The following is an 11,807-nucleotide window of genomic DNA, read 5'->3' as shown; positions in this document are numbered from 1 at the left end:
TGAGGAGGCAGCTGAGCCGTCGACCCCTTGGGCTTCAAGGACCCCAAAGACCGTGATTGAGGCCGGATCTCAGTCTGAATACCTCGAAAGGCGGATCAGAAGGCATCAAAGTAGCTCCCCAGAGTCAATTTTAGAGGCTCTACAGTCTCTTGCGAAGGGAACAAAGGCTGTTATGCATCGGGTTGCCTTATTGACCGCTGAGAACAAAGACCTTCGAGAGGCAAATAAGATACTAAGCCGGCGGCGGAGGGCAAAAAGGACTAGACTGCAGAAAAGAGGGGTAATGACGGTAGAAGAAGGAAGGCAAGCAATTGATCAAATGGATGTGGATGCGCAGGTAGTGGCCGAATCGTCGAGGAGTGGTGGTCGAGGAAGGTCGGTCGGACCGGGTGTTCGGCGCTGTGGTGTATGCGGCAAGCCCGGCCATAATGCAAGGACCTGTCAGGTAGTGATTGAGACATCTGGGGAAGGGTATAGTGAGTAGTTTTAATTGATTAAATGGTTTATGGTGTTTTTATTGCGATTTCTATCTAGAGGGGGAGGGGAAAGTGGCACACTTGCTTGACTGGCTCACTTGCTTATCAAGTACGTTATTTAATAAATTATCTTATAATATATTAAATATAGCTAGATTTTTATTTAAATTAAATTAAGTAATATATTATAAAAGTATATAATTATATAAGAAAAATAAATAATTTATATATAATATTATTAAACTTCTTTAATAATTCTAACTTTAAGATTTCTCTAATATCCTTATTCTTAATAGTTATAATAATTATATTATTAATAAGCTAGATATTATCTTAATATTATTAACTCTAGACTTATTAATTAGCGGCTATATAATTAATAAGTCCCCTAAGCTTATCTATTTTAATAAATATTATTATAACTTAAGCTTAGAGTTATTTAATTTCTTTATTATTATTATTTATTTCTTTATTATTATTATTTATTTCTTTATTATTATTAGGATTAGCCTAAGCTAATATAATAAGAATAAGTAAATAATTAATAAGTAAGACCTATTAATAATTAATACTAAGAATAGCCTAAGTAGCTATTATATTTAGTATTATTTAAAGTAATATAAGTAATCTAATAAATAAGAGCTATTAATCTATAATAATTATAGGATTCTTAAGGGATAAATTAATTATATAGGTTTATATTAATATTAAATTATATTATATAGCCTTAAAAGGTAATATAATATTATATCTAATAATATACTTAAAGGTATTAAGTATAACTAAGTTATATTAATAGCTAAGGTAGCTAATATATAAAGAAGTACTAAAGAGTATTTATTATATACTATCTAGTATTTAAGTTAAATATAGTTAAGTTAAGTTAAGTTATCCCTATTCGACTTATATAATCGAGGGAAATTAAACTAATTTTATTCGACTTATATATCTTCCTTCCCTATGATTAGCTAACGTAGTAAGGTCGGTTTCCTACCTAGCGTTACCGCCTTCGACTATATCATGGCCGTGACAATTATGCATGTTAATATTCCAGAAATTATTAATTATATATTCTGAAAAAGTCCCTACTGTAAAATGCTATTAATTCTAGTAAGCCCTTCTAAGAGAGTTGTCTTGTCAACTGAAAAGACAAGTCTGAACCATCCACTGCCTTCAGCTCCAAAGCTTGCTCCAGGAGCTACAAAGACTTTCCGCTCGAGGAGTAGCTTCATTACCCGATCCTCAGCTTGCAGGTGCTCCTGTTCAGGATGGTTTCGGCAGTAGGCCTTTCCAAGATTGACCCACAAGAAAAAGCCCGCATTTGATCCCCTTGCGTAATGGATGTTATGCTCTGTTGCCCATGATGTTATTAGCCTATAATGCTCGGCGAGTTTTGCCCTGTTTTTGGCCAGGTAGCTATCAACCCAAGCATCGTCTTCAAATACATTCGCAAAAGCGTGTTCAGCGAGGGAAGAACACATGCTGTACAAAGCTGCTGGAACAAGTGCATTGTGCAACAGAGGATTGCTCTGGGAAATAATGCTTCCGAGTCGGATGCCGTTGGATCCAAAATCTTTCGAGACTCCCCACACCACGTGTACCAGAGACGGGTCGATGATTCCTGTATGGTCTATGGATAGACAAGAGGTGAACGGCGTAGTTGGTGACTCATCGTTTGTCCAAGTTGACATTGCGTAGACTTCGTCGCTAATCAAGTGAAGTTGGTGTTTCTGACAAAATTCCATGAGTCGAACCAAGGTACCCTCAGGATAACAGCGCCCGAGGGGGTTATGCGGGTTGCAGAGAAGAATGCCAGCAATCTTTTTTCCTTGTGCTTCGGCTTCTTGCAGTTTGGCCTCGTACTTTTCGACGACATCCTCGCAGAAAGGGTCGACACCATGGCATGGCACCTGTATCACCTCTGTATCAACGCGAAGGCCGAAGGTTGGAATAAAGGCGCGAAAGAAAGGCCTGGTGATGAGGAAACCATCTCCATGATCCCCAACTGCCCAGGCAATATGTTCGATAGCTGCGCTACAGCCGTTGGTAATGGTGATGTGGTTCAAGTCGATTTCCGTGTGAGGATTTAAATGTTTGTTGAGGAAATTGGTAAGGGCAAGCTTTAACCGTTTTGATCCCGTTGTACCGTCGCCATAGGTTAAAGCTTGCGGCTGAAGGGAGGTGTTGTCAGTGATGTGCTGCAACAGCTCATCTTGCATAAGCACATTTTCTGCCATACCCAAGCTTACGTAGCCTGAAGGGTTGGTTGTAGCGTTCCAAAGGTTTGCCGTCACTTCCCACAGGAGGGATCCGCCTTTGTTGGATGCTGTCGCTTGGCCACGACCGGAGAGCTTCATGTTGAATAAGAAACTGCTAAAGAGAGCTATGCAATAAGTGCATCTGTAGAAAGTACATCGTCGAGTGGGCGAGATCTTTACTTGGATGTTTCAATGTTGCGCTATATACCCTGAGGCAGAGCCGGAAGTGTCCGGATCGGGTTCGTTCTAGGTTCGGTACGCACTTTTGCAACCCGTCAACACACCGAGCACTTGAAAAGTGGAGAATCCAAACCTTGAATTGTGGCGTGCAACTCAGCCGGGCGTTCCAGACTTTCACAAGTGGATATAGGAGTGGCCAAGCCTGTCGCCATAAAGCCAGCGCATGAGGCATCTCCTCGTCGCCAATCAGTCAGTACATGAATCCATCCCCAGCGCATTTATACACAATGCTATGCAACCAATCAGAATCGAACACCATCATGACGCCGCTGGAAAACCACGACATATCCTCCGTGCCGGCAGAGGGCAATGAGCGCCATGCTCTTGTTGCCATTAGCCCTCGTGGATTTTATATACGGCATCCTCCCAAACCACATATAATGAACGACTTCATCACGCCGGACGACCTACTCTTCCATACTATCCACATGGGAGCGGCGGTCGTGGACCCTCACAAATGGACCCTGATAGTCACTGGACTAGTGAAAAATCCCTTCGCACTTTCACTGGATCAGCTTAAACGCCTACCACAGAAATCGATTACATCGTTTCACGAATGCTACGGTAGCCCAATCAAGCCTCCAGTGGAGGCAGTATGGCGTATAGGGAACGTTGTCTGGACAGGTGTCCCTCTTGCATCCCTTTTATTGCTTGCTTCACCGCTCCCCGAGGCTCGTTTTGTATGGTCAGATGGACTCGAGCATGGAAGCTTCCATGGTGTTACAGCAGATCGCTACCAAAAAGACCTACCATTGGACAAAGCCCAAAGTGCAGAAGTTCTGGTAGCCTATATGATGAACGGGGAGCCGCTAACGAAAGAGCGGGGAGGCCCAGTTAGGCTCGTCGTTCCCGGGTGGTTTGGCACGAACTCTACGAAATGGCTTTGCCGGTTGACGTTGGAAGACAGAAGGGCAGAAGGACCATATACCACGACTTTCTATAACGAAATTGATCCCGGAGACCCCGAAGGGATAAATAAACGGCCGGTTTGGGAAGCCGAAGTCAACTCAATCATTGTGCGGCCTGAACCTGAGGCCGTACTCGTGGAACCAAAAGTGGCGATAGAGGGTTGGGCGTGGTGTTTTGAAGCGGTGACAAATGTTCACATTTCTTTTGATGACGGTGAAAACTGGACCGCAACTGAAGTTGAAACAAGGAAAGACTTCAGCTGGCAGAAATGGAAGATAGAATTGGATCTTCCATTTGGCTCCTACTTAGTCATGGCTCGGGCAGAGTCCGCGTCAGGTCAGATTCAACCACTGTCTGGGAGAAGGAATCACGTTCATGTCGTCAGCTTTTCTGTCAGCGCACTTGATGCTCTAATCAGTCCATCTGGGCACCTCGGACTGCCCATTTGCTCCGGCTGATTTGGCCAGACTATTTCCTATTCTTTCAGTAGCTAAATCCGTGTCTCGTTGATAAGGTCCAAGTAAAGGAAAACGACAAGTTTCCAGTTCAATACAGATTGTCCATAATATACGCAATTTGTCTCTGGCGGAATGTATCCGACTCGCTATGAGCCAACCCTGTTACGTTCACATCAAATACCAGATTTCTCTCACGCCCAACTCGATATTCAGGCCAGGTAAGAGATTGAGCTACATCAAAGCTACTGGTCAGCTCAACAAATACACGCGAGCAGATCACTCTTACCATGGCTAACGGGGTTCCGATTAACAATAAAGCTAATCCAAGCTGTCGACATAACATCCGCCAGCTGGACCAACTTGGCGGGTTTTCCAGCCATTGGGTTTTTGGAGATGACGGTTTCATAGCCTTGACCGTTGATATTATCAAAAACAAATACAACCTCTTGGAAGTGGCCTGCGCCCCTGGCTGGTGAAACATTCTCAACGAGAACATTCCAGTGGTAGCTCCACACAGACACATGCCGTCTAGCCCACGACATTGTCGTAAATCTTCGACCAGCATGCTGATAAACATCACCACTGAAGGCAGCAACACGCTTGAATTGCTTTCCGAGGTGCGCAAGGGCTCTTTCAGGTCTGCTCTTCAGTGTAGCTGGTATGCCAACTGTAGGGTCATCAGAGTACAACCTCTCGACGGTGCGGACTGCTTGTTTGGAAACACCAGCAGATCTGACGTATTGGGCGAACTGAGCCGTTGTGTTGATTCCTTGAGGAGCAAACTCCGTGCCCTCGTCAAAGTTGGTCCCAATAACAATAGGCACCTTGACAAATTTGCCCTGCTTCAGTAGTGAGCTTCCGCTTGCCGTGATGAAGTCGGCATCAATCACCTGGCCCCAACCTGGCGGCGAAGCAAACGAGCTGTTAAAAACCGCGCTGAGTTCCTTTGTTGAGATTTTTCTCAGACATGCAAGTGGCTCTGCTCCAGAGCAATTTGTAGTATGCAGGAGCTTAGTCCAATATGGCTCCCAAGTCTTTGAGGTCTGAGGTTTGAGCCCAAAGGTCAAAGGTGATCCACTTTGGAGGATGGCCGCACTGAAGAGCTTGTCGTCTCGACCCCCGTATGCGATGAGCTGGGACCCAACAGAGAAAGCTCCGGAACTCTCGCCCCAGATAGTGACCCGTTCTGGATTTCCGCCGAAAGCAGCAATGTTTTCCTTGAGCCAGTGTAGGGCCAGTCGTTGATCTCGGTAACCAAGGTTTGTTGATCCTTCGGCAGCAAGCTCGGCGCTGTGAAGAAATCCCCAGGCGTGGAGACGATAATTCATGCTCGCGGCAATGATGGGCATGCCTTTCCTGACAGATTGTTCGACGATGAACGAGAGATTGTATCGGGGGTCCGAACTTCCACCGTTCACCCAGCCACCACCATGGATCCAGACAGCAACTGGGAGTTTGGCACCAACAGGTAAGCCGGCTGGGCGAACGACGTTGATAGTCAGACAATCTTCAGACACATGATTGCCCAGGACCCAAGTGTCGCTTCCGTAGCCAATACACGACGGTGAGTATTCCGTCGCTTCCTGGACATCTGTCCAGGTGCTGTTGAGAGGCTGTGGGGGCCGCAGTCGGAGATCATGGACGGGAGATTTGGCGTATGGCATACCGAGAAAGAAGTCTTGATGGTAATGTCGGTTGTAGATGCCTCTGTATGTGCCATTGGATAAGTTGACAGTAGGGGGTCCATGATCAGAAGTAGGACCTGGGGCAGTTGGAAGGATCAATGCTGATGCCAGTAAAGCCCCAGGACTGAGAACAGTAGTAATAAACTTCATTCTCAGTGTTCTAAAGATGAAGACCGGGAGTAACAAGTTGCCCAGACTTGTGAATGTTTTGGTCGTACTAATCCTATATACATCCTCAACTTCTTCAACCTCTTCCAAGTCCTTCGCATGTACCTGGCGCATCAATACCCCAGGTCGGGTGCCAAAACTAAGTCCTTGCTCCGCGGAGACATCTTTTACGAGCTACTCAAACTTTCCACAATCATGCGCATGAACTGGGGCTTGGACATGGGGTTCGATTTCTGTGGCGGCCTTGTAGCCGCTGTACCCGATATAACCGCTCCGCGGAACTACTTTTATAAACGAACAGACTAATAAACGGGCCGTTTGGCCAGACCACACGACTAGATCAGAGCATGGTCCAGACAAAATCGATTTGGGAAGCGGTGCTAATAAGACCATGGCTACATTATGCTGATCTGTTGCACTAGTAACACCGATATTGGCCCGTATCACGACTGAACTACCCCTAGCACCAAAACTTCCTCCAAACATTTTCAGGCTTAGCCTATATATTCGGACCGAAAACTCTCGTGGAGGTGGTCATGGGCCGTCGACTCGGTATTGCGGGGGAATTAGCAAGGCTGGGGGTGGATCCGTTCAGGACGTTGAACAGAGACACCGTTATATCACCCTGGCGGTCCTTTGTAGGATGATCATTCGTGAACCGAGAAGCTTAAAACACATCTCTTGATTTCTGATCAATTCTTTTCACCATGAAATCCTACACCTTGCTGGCGGCGTTGTGGTTGTGGGTCATCGCCTGGGCAAAACAGTTTGACGCATATCTTGCGGATCTAAGCCATCAGCAGCCACGTTCCATACGCCATGGCTGGGATAATCTCACTGTTGAAACGAACACAGGAACCTTTATCGGAATGTATAATGATACATATCCCAACGTGCGCCAGTTCCTGCGCATCCCTTTTGCCCAGGTACGCGAAGAAATAAGCCCCATAAGCCATCACCAGTACTATGTCTTTTCTTGCACCTGGTCTTCATTGCCTACGTTCATCGCCTACTTACTCCCAATAGCCGCCAATCAGTGATCTTCGATTTGAGCCACCCCAGAAGCTCCCCCGCTCATCTAAACTCTTCGATTCCACTCACATCGGCCCTGGTACGTTGAATTGATCCCTATCGAGCTCTCGTTAGATCTGTGTCGCTAAACAGAACCCCACTCGTAGCCTGTCCACAGTATGTCTCCTCGCAGCACGTCTTCTGGAACCAGTACGCACCGCCGAACCCGTTAATGAGTCTGGGCGAGCGGCGTGATCAGGGTGCTGTTGCGTGGTCCTCGTCTGAAGACTGCCTCACCCTCGCCGTGTGGACTCCTTCGTACGCGAACAAGTCATCCCAGCTTCCTGTTGCCTTATTTGTCACAGGTGGCGGTGGTCTCATTGGTGGGATCAATGTGCCCTCGCAGCTGCCGGAGCAGTGGGTATCACGCTCTCAGGAGCATATAGTTGTCACCATTAACTACCGTGTAAACATATTTGGAAGTAAGAAGCCTCAGCTGGTTTAATTCAATGCATGATTTAGTTGCAGGCGAGCTAATTTGTTACCAGACCCCAAATCCCGTGCTTTGAAAGAAACGTCGTTGACCTTGCTCGACGTGAGAGCTGCTGTCGAATGGGTACACGAGAACATTGAGTATTTTGGAGGAGCCAAAGACAATATTCTTGTTAGTCATCTCCAAAAGTTTAGCATGACTCGATTCTTCTAACATGTATCTACAGTTGTGGGGAGAATCCCAAGGCGCTAGATTGGTCGACATGTATACCACGGCGTTTTGGGAAAAACCACTCGTTGCCAAGTTTGGCATCATTTCCAATGGCCCAAATTACATCGTCAACACTACCGAAATCCCGGATCCCTATGCCGACTTTGACGTTGTAGCTAAGAGTCTCGGCTGCAACTACGGTGATGACTATGAAGCGGAGCTTGAGTGCATGCGGCAGATTTCTTGGGTACAAATCGAGGAATTCATCAACAGATACGACAAGAAGCCAGGCGTCGACTTTGCAAACTATATTGGTCTGTAACACCTGGTGTTGGCTGGAAAAGTCTGTGCTGACTTGCCGCACTGTTTTAGCTGACGAGAGATACATCTTTTCCAACAAATCTGATCGATATGCCAAAAACCTTGTGGCACGAGGACCTGCCATACGCTCGACCACAGCGACCGAACTGGAGCCCTCGCCGAACTTGACTCATACTGCCGAGGTTGCCCGCGCTTTTAATTGTTTCGCTTTGTCCGACTCTAAACTGCGCGAGTCTGCTGGATTAGAGAGTTTCCGTTACTTTTATGTTGGTATGTCTTGGTTATATGCCTAACAACACTTCATCTTACTAATGGGTATGTAGGCAACTACTCCAACATCAGCCCCAAACCGTGGCTGGGTGCCTATCACTGGACAGATCTCCTCATGATCTTTGGGACATATGTGAAGATGGTCGGCGACACTCCTCAAGCTGAGGTCGAAACGTCTGCTACTATGCAGGATTACTTTCTCGCTTTTCTCAAGAGCGGGGCCGGCATGGTGTATACTGTGGATTGGCCGACCTTTAACTCAGAAGGGAAACATAGTGGATATATAGTTGAGTTCGGGAGTGATGGTGCTCCAGCTCGAAGGATTACTGGTAACTATCTCGATGCTTCTTGTTATAACTCCTCGATTGTCTTTCCTATATTATCTTAACCAAATTTAAGAAGAGCATTCAGATTTCCATCGAATAAACTTAAAGCTTATCTTAGGTAATATACCTACCTATGTATTACTATATTTTTATAGATAAGTATTAAATAATTAGCTCTATAGGGATTATTAATAGCCCTAATTAATTAATAAGAATTATCTAAAGAATAAAAGAAATTAAATAGCTATATATTTAGGTAGAGTTATTTAAACTTATATTATTAAGATTAAAATCTTTAATATAATAAGTTAGATATAAAACTAGATATATGACCCTAAAGTATAAGCTATGTCTTATATCTAGTCGCATAAGCCTAGTGGTAATATGTGATATTGCGTGATTTAGGGATCTAATTAACTCAAGATTGAATGCTATTCCGTCGGCGATGGAGCCTTTGCTCCTTAATCTTATAGATTATTATAGCACGTTAGATACTTAGTTTCGGGTTATTTTAAAGGGCAAGAAGGGTAAGAAGCGTTCTTGCCTCTATATTTAATTATAGCATCTTAAATACTTAAGAATTAATTAATTAGATAAAAGGAAAAGTTAGGGGATTTTTGCGCCGCATACTTGTCTGCGCTGTATGCTTATTATATATGTTATATATATATATATATATATTAAGTGATTTTAGTTAAATTATTAGAAAATAATACCTAGGGTTAATTAAAAAAATATTATCTTATCTTAGATTAATATTAATATATATATATACTAGTAATTCTTCTATACCTAACTAGTAGTTAGATTTAGTTAGGCATAAGGTAAATAATATATATATTATATAATACCCCTCTACTAATAAGTAAAAAAGAAAAAAACCATTTCTCTATATAAAATACCTAATTTTACTTATATAATACTTAGCTAAAATTGAAGTTATTTATATAAAATAAGTTATATCTTATTAAGAGTTTTATAATATTTTATATCTATTATTAAAATTACTATTAAGATTACTATTATTACTTATTTATATAGGCCGAGATATATATATTATATATTTAATTAGATAAGTTTAATAAATTAAACCTATATTCTCTTTTATTATTAAGTCTAGCGCCGCTAATTAGCGCTAAACTTTTAGGTTTATAGAACTCTAATATTAACCTCTAAGATCTATAACGCCGATTACCTCTATAACCTAATATTTCTCTTCTAGATCTATAGCTAGTTTATAGCTATAATAATATCTCTTTAATATGATTTATTATATATATTACGAGGCATAAATAATATTCTAGGCGAGAATTAATATTATAAGCTATTTATTATATAATTAGCTTAGCGCTATATTATTAAAAGCGTAAAAAAATAGCGCTTTAGGCTAATTAAATATTTTATTTTACTTAACCTTATATTAAAGGCTCTTTAGCTTAAAGAGCTTTACTTTAATTTAATTAAATTAATTATTATAATTATTATTATTTAAAAAAAGGCTAAGTAAAAGAAAAATCTTATAACTAAAGATTACTAATATAATCTTTTAGTTATTATTTTATAGCTATTTTTTCTATATAATGCCCTAGAAGGCATTATTAAAAGCCTTTTCTTTAAGCTTTATATAAAGCTAATTGCCTAGGCTAATAATTATTTAAGTAAGGAGAAACTTATTATAAATATATAAGAGTATTTAGGCTATGCTAGCTATTGCCGGTAGGTTAGAGAATCCTTGGATTATTTTATAGGCCTTAGGCTATATAAAGCTTTTCTCGCTAAAGACTTATAGAGGCTTTAATAAATTAAAGTTATATTAATATATAAAACCTACCTTTTTATCTCTAATATTATCCTAATTATGCCTATTAGGCCTATACCTTTATAATTTTTTAATTTCTATTAAAATAAAAGATTAATATATTATTAAGATAAATAGGTCTAATAAAAATACCCCTATTATATAATAGCTAATAGCTTAGCGATAAATTAATAAAAATAACTTAATAGGGCTATAATAAGAGAGGTAAATAATTATATTATTTATTGGCATAGATATAGGACTAGAGGCTATAAGTTATATAAATATTAAAAACTTTAAATAACTAATTTAAGAAACTAAAGAATAAATTATAATCCCTCTTATAGATATTTTTCTAATAACTCCGCGAGAATATAGAGGCTATTTATTAAGGTAATTAAAAGAGATTATTTACTTACTTAGAGGTAAATAATAATAGCTAAGGGCTTATACCCTAGCTATAATACCCTTTAAGAAGTATATATTACCTATGCTATATATAATGCCTAGGGAAGAATATATATCGCCGATATAATGCTAAAGGAGAATAAATTTATTATTAGAATCCTTAGGAAGCTTATTATCCTTAGGGAAATTATATAGGTTATAAAAAAAGGAGTAATAATATTATTAATAAATTAAATAAGAATAATAATAGGTAATCTTAAATAAATTATTATAATAAAATTAAATATTAATATAATTTATTAATTATTTAGTATTAATTTATTAAAAGGATTATAAAAAGCCCTTAATATATAATTATAAGTATTTAATTAAATATATTAGCGTGCTTAAGGTTAATAATTAGATTAAGGCTATTAAAATTAGTAATTAAATAAGGCTTAATATAATAGCTTAATAATAAATTAAATAATTTATAATTAAGCTTAGTTATATTCTCTAGATAAAATAAAAGATATATATTATAGGCTTATTAATAGATCCCCCTTCTTAGGAAAAATATTTTATATTTATATAGAGATAATATATTAATCTAGAACTATAAGAATAATAAATAAGAGATTAACTTATAGTTATTATATAGGGGAAAGAAAAAATACCTTTATAATACTTCGCGTAATAATATACCCTTTATAATATATTATTAATAAAATAAGAAGAAAATAAGGGTATTACTTATTATTTCTTTTATTACTTAATACTAAGGGTTAAAAAAGAGC

At 40.2% G+C, this 11,807-nt stretch overlaps 4 protein-coding genes across 4 annotated transcripts; 2 read left to right on the top strand and 2 right to left on the bottom strand.

The window, feature by feature from the left end:
- Positions 1-1,561: 1,561 nt before the first annotated feature.
- NECHADRAFT_56621 (uncharacterized protein) lies at positions 1,562-2,833 on the bottom strand (the record flags this gene model as incomplete). The annotated part of the gene is made up of 1 exon (XM_003039050.1): positions 1,562-2,833. The coding sequence occupies one exon, from the start codon at positions 2,831-2,833 to the stop codon at positions 1,562-1,564; it is 1,272 nt and encodes a 423-aa protein (XP_003039096.1).
- Positions 2,834-3,234: 401 nt separating this feature from the next.
- NECHADRAFT_89460 (uncharacterized protein) lies at positions 3,235-4,341 on the top strand (the record flags this gene model as incomplete). Its single annotated transcript, XM_003039052.1, has 1 exon — positions 3,235-4,341. One exon carries the CDS (start codon positions 3,235-3,237, stop codon positions 4,339-4,341), a length of 1,107 nt encoding a protein of 368 aa, XP_003039098.1.
- An 88-nt stretch (positions 4,342-4,429) lies between these two features.
- On the bottom strand, positions 4,430-6,176 carry NECHADRAFT_56618 (uncharacterized protein; the record flags this gene model as incomplete). Its single annotated transcript, XM_003039049.1, has 2 exons — positions 4,430-4,572; positions 4,622-6,176. The coding sequence occupies 2 exons, from the start codon at positions 6,174-6,176 to the stop codon at positions 4,430-4,432; spliced, it is 1,698 nt and encodes a 565-aa protein (XP_003039095.1).
- Positions 6,177-6,901: 725 nt separating this feature from the next.
- On the top strand, positions 6,902-8,887 carry NECHADRAFT_56620 (uncharacterized protein; the record flags this gene model as incomplete). The annotated part of the gene is made up of 7 exons (XM_003039051.1): positions 6,902-7,120; positions 7,221-7,305; positions 7,373-7,687; positions 7,754-7,869; positions 7,925-8,226; positions 8,291-8,499; positions 8,553-8,887. The coding sequence occupies 7 exons, from the start codon at positions 6,902-6,904 to the stop codon at positions 8,885-8,887; spliced, it is 1,581 nt and encodes a 526-aa protein (XP_003039097.1).
- Between the last annotated feature and the right edge of the window lie 2,920 nt (positions 8,888-11,807).

Source organism: Fusarium vanettenii, assembly GCF_000151355.1.
Source record: "Fusarium vanettenii 77-13-4 unplaced genomic scaffold NECHAsca_199_unmapped, whole genome shotgun sequence".
Classification (NCBI taxonomy): domain Eukaryota; kingdom Fungi; phylum Ascomycota; class Sordariomycetes; order Hypocreales; family Nectriaceae; genus Fusarium; species Fusarium vanettenii.
The sequence above is the reverse complement of the archived record's forward strand: the minus strand, read 5'-3'. Positions and strand labels throughout refer to the sequence as shown.